The 21,263-nt window shown below is 40.1% G+C and overlaps 1 protein-coding gene across 8 annotated transcripts in view; it reads left to right on the plus strand.

The window, feature by feature from the left end:
- svila (supervillin a) overlaps positions 1-21,263 on the plus strand; it is a 340,124-nt gene that overhangs the window by 310,442 nt on the left and 8,419 nt on the right. For all 8 annotated transcript variants that reach the window (XM_072576064.1, XM_072576065.1, XM_072576066.1 and 5 more), the window contains 7 exons: positions 841-946; positions 7,661-7,868; positions 10,330-10,463; positions 11,208-11,363; positions 13,939-14,082; positions 18,365-18,486; positions 18,587-18,742. In XM_072576064.1, coding sequence (XP_072432165.1) covers positions 841-946; positions 7,661-7,868; positions 10,330-10,463; positions 11,208-11,363; positions 13,939-14,082; positions 18,365-18,486; positions 18,587-18,742 — 1,026 coding nt within the window. The remainder of the gene's footprint in view (positions 1-840; positions 947-7,660; positions 7,869-10,329; positions 10,464-11,207; positions 11,364-13,938; positions 14,083-18,364; positions 18,487-18,586; positions 18,743-21,263) is intronic.

A 21,263-nucleotide genomic window follows, 5' to 3' on the forward strand; every position in this document is an offset into this window, starting at 1 on the left:
TACAGAGGTAAGCTGTTAAATAATGACTAGCTTGGGAACATGGTCAGCACCAACTGGTTCAACCGAAAGGTCTGTTTCCATGCTGTATGACTTTATTTTTGAAGCAAACAGGCTGAAACAGGCACAACTGAAACAGATTATGTTCTTAAAAAGTTGCCTTTACACTTTATCCTGGTAACTCCAATTGCACTTCAGAGATATCATTTGTATCTGTACCTTTGGAGTTAGAGTTGTCACAAGAGTGCATTTGTATATTTCATTTGCTTTAAATACATATTAGGCAAACATCTTTCTGTTGAAACAAACTCACATTTTTACTCAGTCTTGTAGGCTGACTAGTTGGCAGTCTTTATTTTTTGAATCACATCTACATTTAACCAGCAGCACGAGTGCAGATGTTTCTGAACTCTGAGATTGCAATAGATCTCAGGTTTCGGAAGGAGATTTTCGAGAAACTTGAAATGCCAAAAGAAACAATAATTTTACATGTATGTGTCATGTTTAACTCTAGTTTTATTTTTGCTTTACCCTATTTATTTTGTTATTTGTTTTTCTTGCAGCTTTCAATTTTACCTTGGAATATTAGTTGTATTGTGGTGATGAACAAGCCTTTTATAATGCCTTTGTATTGATTTCTTCAGTAAAATCCATGAGTTGTAATTTGAAAGATTTTCTTCATATGAAAGAACCAGTGTGACTATTATTATGGTATTAAATTTTAGTCAAGTGAAAAGTTTGATTTGTGTGTTTCTCTCCCTTGTAAAAGGTTAATTGAACTTGTTTAATAGAAAAAAAATGCTCTAATGCTTCATTTTTATTTTAAATCTTGTATTATTGCAGGTCCAAGTGCTGCAGGGGAAGGAGCCACCCTGTTTCTTACAGCTGTTCCAAGGAGGAATGATTGTGCATGCTGGCAAAAGGGAAGAGGAAGAAGAAAGCTCACAAAGTAAATATCCTTTATGGTTTTGTTTTTTGTTAGATATGTTAGCAAGTTGATATAGAATTGGACAAAGCGAATTTAATATGTTGCAATCAGAGTCTGGAATTCTCTACAGATTAAAAAATTTTGAGGAGAAATTAATTTGCCTGCTGTGCAGGCTTGCTTTGATTCCACTGGACTGTTATCTGCACAGCCTCCTTCACCCATAAAAGCAGCACAATGCGATTAATGTACTCCATGTCATACAAATGCTCGTGTCTAAAGTGGTATTCTGTTTGCAGGGCTTAATCCACAACATGGCTTATTGGCCATGTCTTTTTATATGTAAGCTGCCTACTATTTGCTTTCATGAAGTCATGATATTGTATTGATATTTAGAGGTCTTGAGTTCACATCCCACCATGGAACATTGAGTATGAATTCAATAAAATCTTAGTGAAGAGCATGAATTAGGTGAGTAATTAGGAAACTTGTCATCCATACTCACTCTAGCCCACAAATCGTTCCAATACAACTGACTCTGGTACTATCTTTAATGTTAAGATTAGAGTGGTGCTGGAAAAGCACAGCAGGTCAGGCCGTATCCAAGGAGCATGAAAATTGACATTTCGGGCAAAAGCCCTTTCATCCTGATGAAGGGCTGTTGCCTGAAACATCGATTTTCCTGCTCCTCAGATGCTGCCTGACTGCTGTGCTTTTCCAGCACCACTCTAATCTTGACTCTGATCTCCAGGATGTGCAGTATCCATTTCTGCCTACTACCTTTAATGGATTAGTGGTGCTGGAAGAGCACAGCAGTTCAGGCAGCATCCAAGTAGCTTCGAAATCAACGTTTCGGGCAAAAGCCCTTCATCAGGAATAAAGGCAGTGAGCCTGAAGCGTGGAGAGATAAGCTAGAGGAGGGTGGGGGTGGGGAGAAAGTAGCATAGAGTACAATGGGTGAGTGGGGGAGGGGATGAAGGTGATAGGTCAAGGAAGAGAGGGTGGAGTGGATAGGTGGAAAAGAAGATAGGCAGGTAGGACAAGTCCGGTCAACCTTCATCCCCTCCCCCACTCACCCATTGTACTCTATGCTACTTTCTCCCCACCCCCACCCTCCTCTAGCTTATCTCTCCGCGCTTCAGGCTCACTGCCTTTATTCCTGATGAAGGGCTTTTGCCCGAAATGTCGATTTCGAAGCCACTTGGATGCTGCCTGAACTGCTGTGCTCTTCCAGCACCACTAATCCAGAATCTGCTTTCCAGCATCTGCAGTCATTGTTTTTACTATCTTTAATGGTCCAGCCAATCACTTAAAATACAATTAAGCTGCTCATGTTCTCCAAAACACTTTTTTTTAAAGTAACTGATTTTGAGTATATTGTACTCTTGTTCCATTCTCATTCTTTATTCCCTTTGTGTCACATACTTCCTAAGAATCAATGGGATGTCTTTTCCCAGTCCTCCTCCAAAGCAGATGTAGAGATTGTCAGTGGGCACTGAGAGAGTTCGGCTTTCGCAGAGGGCATCTAGGTTTAATACTTACATTGCTGAGTTGCAGATGTCAAATGTACACATAGATGGAGACATATTGGAGACTCACTGAAAGCAAAGGAAGATATTTCCTGACTAATATTCCTTACCTCCTCACAGTTGCGATCAAGCAACATTAACAGAGGGTTAGTCACAGCTGGTTTGTGGTCCAGGCAAATTAAGGCAAGTTTAAACTCTTGCCACTCAATCTGACTTAATAACTGCATAAGAAATCTGTGCTACCATAGAGCTGCAAAATAATAATGTCAGCCTGGAAGGGCAGTGAAGGTAAGATAATAAAGGCAGATAGATGATGGGCAAAACAAAAGATGAGTTATTCTGTGTAGAATGTGCTTGACTAATTTACTATTTTCTGTAAATACTGATTAAAATCTGTTACTGTCTTCTGATGTATAATAATTTCTGAAGAAGTGTTCAACAATAAGATTTTGGGATAAATCCAACCACTGCCCAGTCAGTTTAATCTCTGCTGTGGGAAAGTCAGCTCAGGTTTGTTAAAAGCAAATCCTGTTTAACTAACTTGGTTGAGTTTTTCTGAGATATCAGGGAAGGTTCATTAGGGGACAATGTGATTTATATATGGCCTCTGTAGAATAAAAATGTGTATTTGCATGCCATGCAAACCTACATTGATTCCCCTGGGACTATAGCCACCTATTACACAGAAGAAATTCACCAAAACTCCTTAGACAGCACCTTCCAAATCCACAAAAACTGCCATCTAGAAGCTCAAGGGCAGCAGACACATAGGAACATCACTAGTTGCAAGTTTCTCTATAAGCTACTCATTATCCTGACTTGGAAATATATTGCCATTCCTTCAGTGTCACTGGGTCAGAATCCTAAAACTCCCTCTCTAACACCATTGTGGAACTACATCCCTCCCAGTGGTCTGGACATTGACCACAGGTTGGACAGAAAACCTTTCAACCTCAACCAGTTGAAATGAGATGAAATGACATTGACCTCACTTGTGGAACTTCAGTATGTGGATGACCGTGTCATCTCTGCTGTCTCGGAAGAGAATGTTCAAGCATCAGTTCATGTCTTCATAAAAGCATACTGAAGAATTGGATTCCGTCTCAACTTCAAGAAGACTTAAGCCCTTTACCATCCCAGGCAAAGTTCCAGTCTATCCCTCCATTAATATCAATGGAGAAATCCTCCCACATTTTCCCCATTTGGGAGCCACCTCCCATCTAAAGCTGCAATTGATGCAGAGATTCAATATTGCATCCAATCTGTGAGTGCTGCCTTAAGATAAGAGTCTTTGATGACTGGGACACTCATGCTGAATCCAAGATCCTTGTGTATGAGACAGTCATCCCTCTGTCACTTCTATATGGATCCAAAACTTGGACTACATATAGATGTCAACTCAATGCATGAGAAATAATTCCATAAATGCTGTTTGAGATGGATTTTCCACATCAGCTGGGAGGGGGGACATGCTGACATCAGCATCCTTGAAGGAGCCAATATCATGAGCATTGAGGCCATAATTATCTGAAACCAACTAAGCTGGGCTGGCCACACGCTTAGAACTCCTGAGTTCTGGCTGCAAAAGCAAAATTTCTTTGTCCAGCGCAATGAAGGCACTTGAGGGAGCGGGGGACCAGGGAAGCTTGGGTCTACCTTCAATAAATGGATTATAGCAGTTCAAGAAGGCAGCATACTATCACCTTCTCAAAGGCAACTGGTGAAATAATGCTGATCCAGGCAATGATGTCCACATCACATAATGATTAAAAACCTTGTTATCAGACAAATGTGGCACCATGGGTAACTTCTAGGGTGATATCGAGTTGCACTGCTGACAAAATGAAATTCTGTCAGTTCACCCACCCAAAAAGTGCACTGTTCCCGTACAACAAAAGCATAAGAGAATACTGGATGAAATGGAACAGGTTGGTGTTATTCCTCATGTGCATCAACACACAGACCGGTACAGTTCTATTACGTGTGTGCTGAAGAAACATGGCACATTTGGATCCAAAACGTCTAAACCTTTCTCTTAAGGGTTGTCCACACAAAATTAGAACATGAGAAGAACTGAAACCCTAATGCACAGGAGCTCACTTCTTCTCCAAGCTAATATCAAACACTGATATTGATCAGTTCACATGGCAAAGCAATTTCAGAAAATCAATACTCTTGGAAAACCATTTGGAATTTTAGTGTTTGTGAAACTGAAAGTAAGGACAGGATTACAGAAGATGTTCCTAGATGTATTGCCATTGATACTGCAGTAATGTGCAAAACCAAAATTTACACTCACTAATGCCTGACATCTAGATCTCTGTTTCAGCAGCAAGAGTGCCAGGTTGATGTAGGTCAGATCAGCTTTTTTGGGGATCTATCCCAACTTGAACAAAGTCGAATGTTCAAATCACTCAAACAGGCATGGTCAGCAGAAATTTGTCTCCTGCTGTACTACAGCTAAAGGAAGAAGACAATCCTGGAAGTTGATGTCTGTCAGAAAGGTTAGGGATTTACCTTGTGCAAGATGATAAACCTATCGCATTTTGATCCAAAAGATTATGATGAGTGTAGTTCAACTGAAGCACTTTCTCTAGTGTTTATTATTGAAAAGTTCCATACATACCTACTCAGTAAGTAGTTCATGATGGAAATGGATTATAAATCAATGGAAATTACTTGGTGCAATCATTGACAAGCACACCATTTAGACTATAGTGACCTCTGGTAAACGTATAGCAAAATGACTTTGATATCTACTGCAAATTTGGTACCAAGCTGACCACACCTCTGGACTTGGGCTTACCATCGCCAGCAAGGATCAAGCTTAGAAGGTAAGTCAGGACAACCATACCAAGCCATCACCTAACTGAGTCCTCAGGAGTATAGGACAAACACTCAAAGTGCACAGCAGAAAGAAGATGGTGCATGACCAACATGCAGGTCCAGAATTAACAAATCTGCATATTGGGCAGAAAGTCAGTTTGACATCCTTCACAGGGAGATTGTATATCAAAGACCCATCCCACCCTGGTAATGATCTCCTACAACTTCTTCCATCAGGCAGAAGATACAAATGCCTGAACACACACCAGCAGGTTCAGGAAACAGCTTCTTCCCCGCTGTTATTAGATTGATGAATGGACTCTCTAGCTTCAAGTAATGCTGATCTTACTAACATTGATCTTGCCTTGCGTACACCCTGTGCAGTGTAACCTGTGTACCTCTGTCTGTCATTTCCATCTGTACATCCTTGCTTCGTGTAATGTGGTTGCATTGCACATAAACATAGCTTTTCACTGTACTTCAGTACATGTGACAATCAATCAATCGATATTCACCGAGGTATCCAAAGTGTGTTGCAAGCCTAGACGCTACAAAATTATGCATAAAACACTAGCAAGAATGAACACTGGTAATGGAGGTGCAGAAGATCACCAGGTTGACAATTAACATGCCAATATGCAAGACTTTGACACATTGAACACCCAAGTGTGAAGTTTAAATCTCTGGAAGGTTACACCATCACATGACCAAGAAGGATTAGTAAACCATCAATACATTGCACTCTTAAACCCTTCGATCATTCAATTCTTGTTTCTGCATGTAAAGAATTTTGCAACTACTCTATTGTATGTGGGTTTTTTTGCTGTTAATATTTGTGTTTTATCTTTGGGTGAAGGGTATAATAAGAGGATTTCTGTATTGCTTTGAGTTGTTTTACTTATGAAGTTTAATATGCTGATGAGCCAAGGACAAGGATGCAAGCCAAAAGACTGACTGCCATGTACAATCCAGAGAGGATCATATTAGCAAGAGCTTGCATATATATAATTATCTGTAACTGCAAGTTATAGTCTAAGCTATTAATAAACCTGTTTGAGCATTTCAAGTAAACTGAATCTATTCTATTTGTTACTCAACAGTAGCTCAAGGAAACACAACTGTTGGTACTTAGACCATTGTATTTCTTGATCGACATTAATGGCCTAGAATTGGGTATACTGTATATAATTTCAGAATTCCTAAATTACACAAAATCTCTAAAAATGATAAACTCAACAAAATAATAAAAAAACATGAGGAAGACATTGGCTGATGGAGTAGGTGGACCGGCGGATATTAAGTACAGGATGTGTGAAATAGTACCTTTCTTTGTTCAGATATCAGAATGTAACATCAACCAAGGGTATAACTGAAAGGGGAGCATAAGCAGAGAGACCAAGCATGGGGGGAGAAGTGGGATATAGTCTGTCTGCACAAATCATTGAAAGTAGTAGTGTAGATTGATAAAGTGTTGGTGGCATACAGGAACCTGTACTTCATAACTAGGGCATGGACATAGAGTACTGGATTAGTGGTGCTGATGAAGGGCTTTTGCCCGAAACGTCGATTTCGCTGCTCGTAGGATGCTGCCTGAACTGCTGTGCTCTTCCAGCACCACTAATCCAGTATTTGGTTTTCAGCATCTGCAGTCATTGTTTTTACCTCATGGACATAGAGTACAAAAGCAAAGAACACTTTAGCATGAATAAAACACTCTTTCAGCCCCATCTGGGATATTATGTCTATGCAAAAAAAAGATTTATTCAAGTGGTTCCAGAAGATAAGATTTCAGTTATGCAGATAAATCGGAGAAGCTGAGATTATTTACCTTGGAGAGCAGGTGTGAGAGGAGAATTGACAGAGGCATTCAAAATTGAGGGATCTAGATATCTAGTAAATAAAAAGAAACTGCTCCCATTGGAGAGGGATCAAGAATTGTGAATTGGGAGCACTGATGTAAGCTAACAGTGAAAAGACCCAGAGGTGACATGATGAAAAGGTTTCAGAATAGCTTTTTAATGCAGAGTGGTTAGGGTATGGAATACACTGCTAGAACGAGGAATGGAGGCACATTCAATCATGGCATTCCAAAGAGTATTGTGTTGGTTAAAAAAATCTCAGTCTTCTAAAAAAAATTGACTTAGAAAAGTAAAAGCTACATTTTCTGATAAAAACAAGTCCTTTTACACAATTCTAAAGTAAGTATGAGAATGCTGTGACATTTTCTCATATCCTTTGGGAATTTGTGTAAACTGGAACATGGCGAAGCCATCTGGGTTTCTGTTGGAATAGACCACGTGCACAAAAAATGTTTTTGATTTTCAGCTTATACGGAGCATGTAATAATTGATCCTGATGTGCTTTCTGTTACTGCCCTCTATAGGTGACTGGCGGTTGTACTGTGTCAGAGGAGAGCTTCCAATGGAAGGAAACTTGCTTGAAGTTGCGTGTCACTGTAGTAGCCTGAGATCCAGAACTTCCATGATTTTGCTGAATGTCAACAAAGCAGTCATCTACTTATGGCATGGTTGCAAAGCGCAACCACATACAAAAGTGGTAGGAAGGACTGAAGCCAACAAAATCAAGGAACTGTAAGTAACAAATACTTGGGGAATGCAAGGATCACCACAGAATTGTATTTGTATTTGTGTAAATTATTTTTGTAAAAGAATGAAATGCAGGTATTCCACATGGAACATTTAGTCTTTGACTAAATACACTATTTTAACAATTAAAAGGAAGTTCTAAATGCTTTCCTACAAAAGAAAACTTTTTCTAAAAGTGTGTTCTTAGCATATGGGTGACTCTCTATTACTCATTCTCACTTGACCTGCAAAACCTGTGATGGCCTTGAGCCATTGTAGTCCATATAATTGTGCTTCCACATATTATAGGGTGGGTATTTCCAGGACAATGACCCAGCAGCAAGGAAGGAAAGATGGAGTGCATCTGAATCATGGTGCTGTGTGACTGTGTAGCTCATGTCTCTCTCAGGGGAAGAAATCTGCTGTCAAAGGAATCTTGATGTAACACCTCCTATATTTCAGACAAACTGCAGAGGAGATTGCTGTTTGGGTCAGTGTCAGGGCAATACCTGAGCAAATTACACTGTCCTAGATGGATGTGGAGAGGTTGTCAGGGGTGATCAGTGAGCCACTCATTGCAGAGTATTCCATTTCTTATCTGCCCTTATAGCCATGATGTTCATTTCACTGACCCATTGCAAAGTTCACTATGCTAAGCTTGAGTACAAAGAATTCCATTGTGCATCATAAGAGCTGTTTGCCGACATTGAGGCCAAGGTTTGTGTCCATTTGTAGGTGATATCATTAGAATACAGGTGAACTGTTACACTGATGTAGCATATTCATACATTAGTACACACATTATCTTTGGACCTATCATCATGCAGTTATGGCTATGTTGTTCACTCAGTCAATGCAAGCTTAAATTTCAACTCTTGGTTAGAGATTTTAGGGTGGACTGATTTAAAGCAGTGACATCTTGTATGCAGAGTGTTTAAAATGCTTATTACAGCTGCAACGTCAAAAATCTATAACCTGGTGTCGTGTGACTTCTGACTTTGTCCACCCCAATCCAACACTGGCACCTCCACATTATGGCTATTATTGTTGCAATCTCAAGAAAATGAAATATAACATTTTTCAAAACAATAGCATATAATTAACCACAGTTGCTTTTTTATTCTTAAGATCTTCATTAAATTAGCAAGGTTATGTTTTAAAAACAGTAATTGCTTCTCTTTGTAAAAATCCTAAATTTCTCAAATCAAGGAACCCCTCATCAGAGCATACAATACTATAGTACAGCAACATGCGCTTTGACCCATAATATCTGTGCCAACCATGATGTTGCTCCAAACTAAGCCCATCTGTTTGCACATGGTCCATTATCCCTCCACTCCCTGCTTGTTTATGTGCCCGTCTAAATGCCTCTTAAACATTGCTATTATCTCTATTTCACACACCTCCCCTGACAAGCGCATTCCAGGTACCTAGCACCCTCCTGTGTGAAAGAAAAACTTCCCTCCCACATCTCCCTTAAACTCTACCCTCTCACCTTAAACCTTTATTCCCGAGTATTTGATCTTTCCGCTCTGGGGAAAAGACTCTAACAATCCACCTTATCAGTCGCTTTCATAATTTTATATACTTCTATCAGGTTGCTCCCTCAGCCTGTGACATTCTAGCAAAATCAACCCAAGTTTGCACAACTTCTCCTTCGAGCCAAAACACTCCAATTTAGGCAATATTCTGGTAAATCTTTTTCAGACCCTCTCCAAAGCTTCCATTTCATTCCTGTAGTTGGCGATCAGAAATGGACACAATGTTCCAAATGTGACCTAACTAAAGTTTTATGCAGCTGCAACATGATTTGCCAACATTTTCACTCAATGCCCCCACTAATGAAGGCACTGCGTTTATTTACCACCTTGTGTTGCCACTTTCAGGGAGCTATGGATTAGGTACCTCTGTATATCAATGTTCCTCTGGGTCCTGCCATTTATTGTATACTTATAGAGGTAATATTGTTTCAATGAAACTTTAAACAAGGCCCTACCTATCTATAATTTTTTTTCAAAGTCCCTGGTGTATTTATACAAAAGAGTAATGGAGTTCACGTGATTGTCCTGAATGAGATTCACTCTTCACCCATCATCACTGAAACAGGATATCTGGTCATTTATTAAATTGATGTTTATCTTTCTAGCTAAGCACAAATTGGTTGCCACATTTTCTAACAAAGTATTAGCAACATTTTGTCAAAAAGTAGATAAATAAGTTAATGTGCCTTGGACTGATTAAAGGTTGTGCATGTTGCTTTAAAAAGAATGAGCAGCCTTTCCTTTTCCCTCCTTTTGAAGCAATTTTGTTTTTGTCCTTCTGGAAGAAAACTGCAGATTGGCATGGCCCCATGTTAATACATTTATTAAAAAGGTCACAACACTAATGGTAGATTATACTCTGACCAAACATTAGTCACTTTTTGTAACTACAACAGACTACAAACTAACTTAACTATATTTTACAGGCGTCCATTGGAAGCAGGACTGCACAGTAGTATCAATGTGACCATACATGAATATGACGAGGGATCTGAAACTGTGACGTTCTTTGAAGCATTGGGAAGAAGAGACCGAAAAGCCTACGACTGCATGTTACAAGGTAACCATGTTTTCTGAGCAAGTATGAAATAATTCTGCAAGTGATTAGTGACGGTATTAGGTCTAAGTAAGTCTTTCTTTATGGCTGCCATGTACTTCAAACTGTTTCTAGTTTGCGAAAAAGTAACTATCGCACTCTGCATTGAATTGTGTGAAAGATATTCCTTTCTGTCTAGAGAGCAATGGTACTAGCTGAGTCAATGTATTATAACATTCTGCCCCATATTCTATTTTTTTCTCAATTGTAAAATGAACTGTTAAGTACATGTTCAATATTTGTTTATATAACCGAACAATAAGTGACGGTTTAATATGTTAACAGTTGAAGGTGTGCTCAACTTCAGCCTGGTTGAAATGGCTCACTCTCACTTCTCAATCAACAATAACTTGCAATTGTATAACTCGTTCAGTGTTGTAAATCCTGACAACACCACAGGAGTATCATTAGACAGAACCTGACTCCTATCTGCAGAAGGAGGTATTGTAAACAAGATTGTGTTTAAGCCTCAGTCCATACATTAAGTACATAATCTTGGATGGTATTCTAACACAGCATTAGTGGAGTTCAAAGTGGTATATTTTGAGTGAGATGTACTACTTCAGTGGTTGTGATGGATGGTTTAGGATTCTGGGAAACGGATCATTGAAAGAACACCCTGCTTTCAATATAATGTTGCCATTTGAACTATTAGTAACTTTTCCTTTCTTCGTATGATTGAAATCTAAAAACACAATTTGTTCACAGATCCTGGAAAATTCAACTTCACTCCTCGACTCTTTATCCTCAGTAGTTCATCTGGAGAGTTTGTTGCCACTGAGTACCTATATCCTGCCAGGGAGCCCACCATGGTTAACTCAATGCCATTTTTACAAGAAGATTTATACACTGCCCAACAGCCAGGTTGGTTTATTTCTAAATCCAGTGGATGATCTGAAAATATAAATGCTTGAAAAGTGATTATCCAATTCCACTAATTTACGGTTGCATCAAAAGTACTGAACAAGGAATGAATTGACTGTTCCTGAAAGGGCAACCACCTGGGAAATGGGCAGTAGATTATATAGATAGTTAGAGATGGAGATGAGTAAATGTCTCATGGTGGTACCTTAATTGCTTGGGATTGCAGGGAACAAAAGAGCTGTGAAACTCAGCAAGCTCAGGGGAGGTTGTGCCTGACAAACCTGTTAGAATTCTTTGAAGAGATAACAAGTAGGTTGGACCAGGGAAATCCAGTGAATGTTATCTACCTAGACTTCCAAAAGGCCTTTGATAAGATGCCTCACGGGAGGCTGCTGAGTAAGGTGAGGGTCCATGGTGTTCGAGCTGAGCTACTGGCATGGATTGAGGATTGGTTCTATGACAGAAGGCAGAGAGTTGGGATAAAAGGTTCTTTTCCAGAATGGCAGCTGATGACAAGTGGTGTCTCGCAGGGTTCAGTGTTGGGGCCGCAGCTGTTCACTTTATATATAAATGATCTGGATTAAGAGACTGGGGGCATTCTGGCCAAGTTTGCCAATGATACAAAGTTTTAGGCAGACAGGCAGGTGGTTCTGGGGAGGTGGGGAGGCCATAGAAAGATTTAGATAGTTTAGGAGAATGGTCCAAGAAATAGCTGATGAAATTCAATGAGAGCAAATGCAAGGTCTTGACCTTTGGAAAAAAGAACACCGGCAAGGAGAAAATTCATAAAGCCAAACTCCAAAGGGATCTGGGAGTGCTAGTACAGGATTCTCTAAAGGTTGACTTGCAGATTGAGTCCGTGGTTAAGAAAGCAAATATAATGTTGTCATTTATTTCAAGAGAGTTAGAATGTAAAAGCTGCTGCTAAGACTTTATCAGGCTCTGGTTAGGCCCCATTTAGAATACTGTGTCCAGTTTTGGGCCCCACACCTCAAGAAGGACATACTGGCACTAGAGCGTGTCCAGCAGAGATGGATGATCACACGGATGATCCCTGGAATGGTAGGCCTAACATATAATGAACTGCTGAGGCTCCTGTAATTGTATTTGTTGGAGTTCAGAAAGTTGAGGGGAGATCTAATAGAAACTTACAAGATAATTCATGGCTTAGAAAGGATGGACACTGGGAAATAGTTTCCGTCAGGCAGGGATACTAGGACTCGTGGGCACAACCTTAGAATTAGAGGGGATCAATTTAGAACGGAAATGAGGAGACATTTCTTCAGCCAGAGAGTGGTGGGCTTGTCGAATTCACTGCCATGGGGCGCAGTGGAGGCCGGGACATTAAATGTCTTCAAGACAGAGATTGATAAATTCTTAATCTCACAAGGAATTAAGGAATACAGGGAGAGTGCAGATAAGTGGTGTTGAAATGCCCATCAGCCATGATGACTCAATGGGCCGAATGGCTTTACTTCCACTCTTATTTCTTGTGGTCTAAGCTGGAGGATGGAATAGTGGTGATGTGGGATAGCCAATTCTTTTTAGTTTTGCTTGATTATCTGTGGAATCAGGATGTATTTGCACCAAAAATGGAATTTGAGTTATAGCAGACTTTGTTTAAAGAAAATCCTTTGTTATTTCTTGCTTTTATTTATTGATGTGATGCTCTATAAAAGTTGATATAAATAAGAGCTGCGATTTCTAATGGTTGTATCTAATGATATTTAATTTCTTTATAAATGTGTTTTTATATTCCACACTTTGTTTAGTGGATCTGTCCACTACTGACATTTGCACTTTGTACAGTTGGTGGCAGTCTGAGAACAAATTTGTGGGAAGGGCCAATCAGATTAGCCAGCAGAGGGTGGGATGTCCCCTCACAGAGGAATCAGATATCTCACTCTGCACGAATTCAGCCCACTGTCAGGATTTGATGGATACTGAACAGGGTTGTTCAAAATCTTGTCAACTGGCCACTAATTGTCCTTCTGGGGCTGTCTGCCAACCTCAGGCATTTCTGCCTAAGAAATCGGAGTTGATTTGTGATTTAAAGGACAGCCCGGTGGCTCAGTGGTTATCACTGCTACCTCACAGCGCCAGGGACCTGGATTTGATTCCAGCCTCAGGCGACTGTCTGTGTGGAGTTTGCACATTCTACCCATGTCTGTGTGGGTTTCCTCCGGATGCTGCAGTTTCCTCCCACAGTTCAAAGATGTGCAGGTTAGGGGAATTGGCCATGCTAAATTGCCCGTAGTACTCAGGGATGTGTAGGAAAGGTGCATTGGTTAGAGGAAATGTAGAGTAATAGGGTAGGGGAATGGATCTTCGAAGGGTTGGTGTGGACTTGTTGAGCCAAATGGCCTGTTTTCACTGAAGGGATTCTATGATTCTATTAAATCACAGATGAACAATTCTGCAAAATGCTTTTAATTTCCTTAACATTCACCAGCAATACCGGATATAAATCCATACCTTCCTGACCAAAAAGAGGGTCTGATACTTTTAGTAGCTAAGTTTCAAGAAACCTGCAGTACTCCAGTGTATATCAGCATCTTCTATCTCTTATGTCCAGCTTTATTCTTGGTGGACAATCACCACGAGGTATACCTTTGGCAGGGCTGGTGGCCCACAGAAAATGAAATCACAGGGTCTGCCCGAATTCGCTGGGACGCCGACCGGAAATGTGCAATGGAGACAGTGCTACAATACTGCAAAGGTACGCTGCAGATATTGACAATTACCATCTAAAGAATTAAAGGTATTAATTAGGAGTTGGAATTCAATCATTAAATTTACAGGTGGTTACGTTGTAATGTTCCTTCTGCTGCTTATTTGATTCTTGCCCACCCTGTATTTATTTTCTCATGTTTTGGGCCTTTTTTCTACTTGCATATGGGATGAGGCCGTTGCTGGCTGAAGCAATGTTCATTCCCCATCTCTAATTGCCCAAGTTGAATGCTTGCTTGTGTTATGACATGGGTAAACCCCTCTCCTAATTTAAACCTGACACACAGAGAAACTCACCTTACGCCATAATCTCTTAAATTTTGAGACAAAACACTATCCCAGATTTCACTATTTAAAGTAAAAGTTAACAGTTTTATTCTTTCAGTCCAAAAGAGAACATTAAAACCACAACTATTTACAACTCCCTTCTCTTCAACCTATCTTTTACCTTCCACTCTACGATACTGGTCCAATTAAAAACTTTACAAAAAATAATCATGCTTCAAAACCAACCAGCTGTCGATTCTCCTTTGTAGATTTTCCTCTGTATTTTTCTGGGTCATCTTCTCTTCAGTCTTCTGCTGCACAACTTTTTCGTACGAACAGAGAGCTTTCCAGCTAGCAGTCTGTACTTGTTGATGCACTTTGCAGTTCCCCCCCTAACTGTTCAAATGTCCAGTTTTATACCTCAAAACATCAGATCATTGCATTGGTTTGATGTCATCAAAACATTAAATTCAAATTCGATTGGACTTTGGTATCTGGGGCATAATTTAAACAGAATGGCCGAATTTGAATTTGTGTTTGTTCCATGGCAACTCTAACTATTTGTTTCAACCAGATGTTACATGTTTAAATTGTTCAGCACACTCTGTGCTTTCAGTCAGTCCTTGCCAGCTTCCTGTCTCTCTTAAAGGTACAGTACACACCTGCATCTTCATAACACTTGTCATTTCAAAGGGCAGTTAAAAATCATCCACATTGCTGTGGGTCTGGAGTCAGGTAAGGATAGGAAATTTCCTTCCCTAAATTGTTAGTGAACCGGGTGGGTTTTTAACAACATTCAGTAGTGATTGCAATTAGATTAGTTTTTAATTCTAGATTTTATTCAATTCATAGTTAACTATCTGCCGAGGTGGGATTCAAATGTTATGCCGGTTCTGACAAACAGTCACTGGAATTGAAACATTAATTCTGTTTCTCTCTTTATGGATACTGCCAGAGCTGTTGAGTTTCTCCAGCAATTCCGACTTTGTTGCACAGGGTTCTGGATTGTTAGTCATAACCACCATGTCATGCCATCCTTATTTTTGTTGCATTATAAACATTTTAAATATGTCATTTGTTGTCCTCAATGTAGGATAACCGCACTGGATGATGAGGGCAATTTGAAGGATCTTGGAATCATATAATTTAATGTTCTTTGTTAATGTTGCACGTAATTAGTACTCATCAAGTGAAAGATGATAGTTTATAAAAGTGGTGTTTTTAGACATACCCTCCATTATCTGTAGCATTAATAAATGGATTTTAAAAAGTTTGTGTTCCAAATCACAGGTGCTGCTGGACTCTGTGTCAGTTCACCCTAGTACATCCCCAACCTCGACCTGTTTTGAAAGAGGGCAGTTTCAGATTGGTTTGGCTGCCCACCAGGATGGCCTTGGAGATCAATTATTGTTACTTTACAGGGCCTATGAAGGACCCGGTTGGAATGTGGATGGCCCACATCCATTTGGATCACATCCATCCTGGTTGGGCAGAAGGTGGAAGTGGGGCCTGATGGAGCACGCAAGGGTAACACCACACCCCTCCCTCCACCCCCCGATCCATAATGGCTGCCGAGTCCCTCCAGGATTATGGCCATGCAACTGTGACATTTCAAGAAGTGACAAAAAAACTTGTCCTGGCTTCTGCGTCACAGTATTCAGCTTCAAATAAGCAAGTCCCATCTCTGCTGGTCGGATTTCTGATCTGTGTATTTGAGGATCTCCCATTAGCCCTAGAGTGTCAAGATCTGCCATTTCTGCCCCGCTCCTGATTGGAGAGCAAACTTGCTCCTTAGCTTTCAGTTGACTAAAACTTTCGGCATGGCTAAAGCACACTGTGTAGGGTGGAGCTCTAAAGTATTCCCATATTCAGTGTTTGACCTCTGACTGAAAATGGAGCCTAATATGGAGTATAACCCGGCCACATTGTACAAGTGCTGCATGAGTTTAGGACAAGGTAATTGAGAATAACACCTAATATATTGACAAAAGATTAAATGGATTCCCATCTGATATATCCTCAATTGTATAGTCTCATAGATTCATATCACCTTATATTCTATATGTTATGTGAGTATCTCAAGGATATGTTCATAGTGTCACATTGAGAACAAAGGGAGTGGGAATCGTATGTTGAAAGCTAAAGATCACATACTGCAGTAACATTTAAGCATTTCATGGGCCTGTTAATTTATTTATTCTTTCAAGTTAGGTGGTCAACATTGGCAAAGCCAACATTTGCATCTCCAATTACACAATTAGAAATGGACAACAGACAGAGCCAGAAAAAGTTTACTGCATGGAAAGAGGCCCTTTGGCCCATCGTTCCATGTCAGTCATCAAGTATGTCGGCCTTGTCTGCAACATCCATATTGTATGAAAGAGAATTTTATAAAAGTGACTACGGGACTTGGTATATTGTTGCCACATACAATTAAAGCATTCATGGCTGAGAACAGGAGCAGGCTGCATTATGGGCTCTTTCTTGGTAACTATGCAGATTTCCTCATTGATATCATTGTTGAATGGTTTATACAGATAACTGTCATGGTGCTGTCTGCCAGGTAATCAATGTTGTTTGTGTAGTACAACTTAGAGCAATGTGGAGAGAACTTAAATTTTCCCATCAGCATCCTGAAAACTACGTTGCAGATTAATGAATATTTGTTGTCAAGTAGATATGATTTTTGCATTTTATTAACATGTTATATTTGTGTTATACAATTGGCATTGATCCCTTTTTCTCAATTGTTAGACTTTATAAGATGGAAACTGCTTTCACTCCAAGTCAATTGAATGTGCAATTTGTGGTTAGAAACACCGATGAAGACAGTGTCACACTCCTTGTGGAGATTGTAAGCTGTAAGCAAGAGATTTGAACTCCTGGGGATTGTCTTAAAGGAATCTCATGATGATTTCAAAGTTTAATATCTTTACTGTAATGAAAAAACCAAGGTCAACATTATTTAGACATTTCTTAGTAAGCAACTAATACTATTAGCGACAGAAAAGGTAATCCTTATGAATGTCTTGACAATCAATAACCCTGCATCACATGTACTTTTATACTGTCACAGCATGTTCTCCACAAGGTTACAGTATTTATGGGTAATAATCCACAACAACTCACTGCTTCCAATGGATTCAAAGCCTCCAGCTTCACTGAAGAATGTTTGATCAGCCATGATCCAAACCTATCGCTTTCTCAGCTACCTTCCCCACCATCCTCCCATTTATCTCTCAGCCCTGGCCCACGAGCCTCATTCCTGATGAAGGGCTTATGCTCAAAACATCAATTCTCCTCCGCCTCAGATGCTGCCTGACCTGCTGTGCTTTCCCAGCAACACATTCTTGACTCTTGAGGGGCTGAATAGCTTACCCCTGTTCCTATTTCTTATGGTCAATAGGATCATGGCTGATCCAACACTCCTCGCGTCCACTTTCCCGCCTTTTCTCCATAACGTTTGATTCTCCTGCTGATCAAGAATCTGTCTATCTTTTTCTTAAACATACGCAAGGCTTCTGAGCTGACAGCTTAGTGGCAAAGAGCTCCAAAGGCTAACAGTTGCTGTCCAGATTTGATGCCACCGTCAACTTTATTGTGACCTTATGAAAGTTGACGTTATAGAATCACATTTTTCAGTGCAGAAATCTTCACCACAGATGTGAGTGTTTGTACTACTCTTGCTGTAATTTGACCATGGGATTTACTGGCATTCTTTGAAAAATTCAGGATGCCGTCAGTGATAAGATGTCAGACTGATTTGCTTGGATTGTGACCTCAACTCTTCTATCAGTTTATTATTCAATAACCTTGCTGCTATAGCAGATTTGTGCCAATTAAATTTAGTGGGTCATGCATGTTTAAATACACTAAAATGTGTGCTTTAGCAAAACAAAGTGTTTCCTTATTTCATTGTGTATATTATCTGAGAGAAGATTTGATTTCAGTTGGAGTGATGCTTGGTAACTAACATATAATGATCTTCAATTATTTGATCACAGTAAAGAATGCCAAGAAGCCACCAAAGTCCTACCTGATACATGCAGGTTTTGAACCACTGACGTTTACAAATATGTTTCCCAGTTGGGAACACAGGGAAGATGTCGCAGAGATCACTGAAGCGGTAAAGATTTTACTCGTGTTTATTTTCAAATCCTCATGCTGCTGCTGTTCATATTGGTTTCCTACAACCTGTTTTCTTTTCTATTTCTTTCAAATCCTAGGAAGCTGAAGGCTGCAATAAAATAATTTTGGTAGAGGATGTATTGAGCAAGTTGTGTAAGACGCAGTACCCTCTGGCAGAACTTCAAGCCCGGCCTTTGCCAGAGGGTGTTGATCCATTAAAGCTTGAAATTTATTTGACGGATGAAGATTTCCAGGTAAATTCTGCTGCTCTGAATCTGAAATGATCGTGGTGAAAGCCGTATTAGGAAAACTGCAACAGAAATAGTATTCTTTGGTACAATTTCACATTTGGCCTTTATTTTTCTAAAACATACCGAATGTTAAATGCACAAGATTGACTTGCATTAAATTTACCAATGCAAGATTGGTTCAATGTTCAACATCAATACTAAATGATGGCATTTAATTGTGAATAAATTTTTTTTGAGACAATGCATTAATTATACCAGATATTGAATAGATTTCCAATCTTTCATGCAATTAGACATAAATTATTGTCATTAATTTTTGTACCTGGAAGCCAAGCCGGTGCAGCTGACAGTAATCAGACTGTACGGATGTTAGGCTACTTGAGTTCATGTTTGCTTTGGATTATAGAGGCAATTTATAACCCATCAGAGATGAACACGCTCCTGTGATGTGTGCATGGTAAACGTATGAGCAAGTAGTGAGATTTAGGGAAATTTTTAAGAACAAACTCCTTCGTCCCTTAAATAGCATAAATTTCAATAGTGCCTCATAGTGATTCCAAGCCATATAAACTGATCCAATATGAAAGTTTAGATGATGAAAATCACCTTAGGCAGCACATTATTAAAGTCTGCCAGAGTGGGCAAGACGGCAGGTGGGCACAATTTGTGAAGGAGGCCATATGTCAGACTCCCAGTAATGTATGGAGAAACAATAAGCCCGTTCGTGGTGAGAATTCATTGGTGTGCTTAACTGCTCACTTGCATATAACCTAATTTATTTTATTGATGCAGGGGATTTGGGCTTTACTGGCTTGCCCAGCATTTATTGCCCATCCCAAGTTGCCCCTGAGGAAATGGTGGTGAGCCGCCATCTTGAACTGCTGCAATCCATTTGGTCTAGAAAGATCCAAATGCCATGAGGAAGGGAGTTCCCAGATTTTGACCCAAAGACAGTTAAAGAACAGTGATATATTTCTCAAGCAAGATAGTGAGTGGTTTGGGGAGGAATTACAGGTGGTGGTGTACCCATTCATCTGCTTCCCTTATCCTTCTAAGGTGATAGCAGTTGTCTGTTTGGAAACTCCTGTCAAGGGATCCTTGATGCATTTCTGCAGTCCATCTTGTGGGTTGGTAAGCACTGCTGCTGCTGAGTGTCAGTGGTAGAGGGAAATGTATGTTTTTTTTTGTGGATAGGCTGCTTTGTTCCAGATGGTGTCACACTTCTGGAGTGTTGTTGGAGCTACATCCATCCAGGCAAGTGAGGAGCATTCGATCACGCCCTTCATTTGTGCCGTGTAGATGATTGGCAGGTTTTGGGGAGTCGAGAAATGAGTTACTTACATAATTCCTTGTCCTTGACATGCTTTGTATTATTATGACTAGTCCGATTCAGTTCCTGGTTATTGGTAACCCCTGGATGTTATTAGTGAGGATTCAGTGAAGATAATGCCATTGAGTGTAAGGGGTTTCGATTCTCTGTGTTGTTAGACATTGTCATTGCTTTGCATTTTCAACATGTGAATGTTACAAGCCTCCATATTTTTCAGGTTTTGCTGTATATCAATATACGCACAGTATCTCAGTAGTTACAAATAGTGCTGAACATTATGCAATCTTAAGTAAACATTCCAATTTCTGACCTTTATAATAAATGATTAAGTTGATGAAGCGGCTGAAAGTGGTTGAACCTAGTACATCCCCTGAAGAACACCTGGGCCTCTTGTGGTAAAGTTAAAATGTACCTACCTCTGGTCCAAAACACTCGAGTTCAAGTCCTACCTACTCCAGAGGTGTATCATACCACATCTGAGCAGATTTTTGTTTTAGAAATCTGCCCTGAGAAACTCTTGCAGAGATGTCGTGGAGCTGAGATGACTCTTAAAAGTCTTGTAAGATGATTTGTGCATTCGCCAAGGTAAAAGCACAGAACTTCAGATGCTGGAAATCTGAAGTAAAAACAAAGTTGCAGGAGAAACTCAGCAGGTTTGGCGCCATCTGTTCAGAGAAAAACAGGGTTAATGTCTTGAGTCTAGTGACCCTTTATCATAACTGACAATAGCTGGGAAATGGTGTACTTATGCTGATCAGTGGGAGGGGGTTGGAATGGGGGGATGCTGAAGAGATTACATGGAGACGGAGCCCAGAGGGCAGGAAGAAGAAAAGGGGATAGACAAACAAAGAGCTGATAAGCCGAGAGAGAGAGAGAAGAGTGCTAACAAGAAGTGTGAATAGATGTCTATCTCTCCATCCTCCAGTCACATTTTGCAAAATCTGATCATATCACTGCGCTCTCCTTCCCCGGTTTACAAGCAGAAACTGAAGCGTGAGGACCTAGTTCAGAAAGTAAGGCAGTTGTTGGTCTGAGGCAACGGAAGGGTTTCTACGGGACTGCTTAGAGTCATTGGACTGGTCCATATTCAAGAACTCAGCGGCCAACCTAAACAAGAATGTCACTACCATTACAGAGTTCATTAGTACGTGTGTCAAAGACTGCACGCTGAAAATCTGAATGTTCCCCAACCAG

This window comes from Chiloscyllium punctatum, chromosome 8, assembly GCF_047496795.1.
Source record: "Chiloscyllium punctatum isolate Juve2018m chromosome 8, sChiPun1.3, whole genome shotgun sequence".
NCBI classification, from domain to species: Eukaryota; Metazoa; Chordata; class Chondrichthyes; order Orectolobiformes; family Hemiscylliidae; genus Chiloscyllium; species Chiloscyllium punctatum.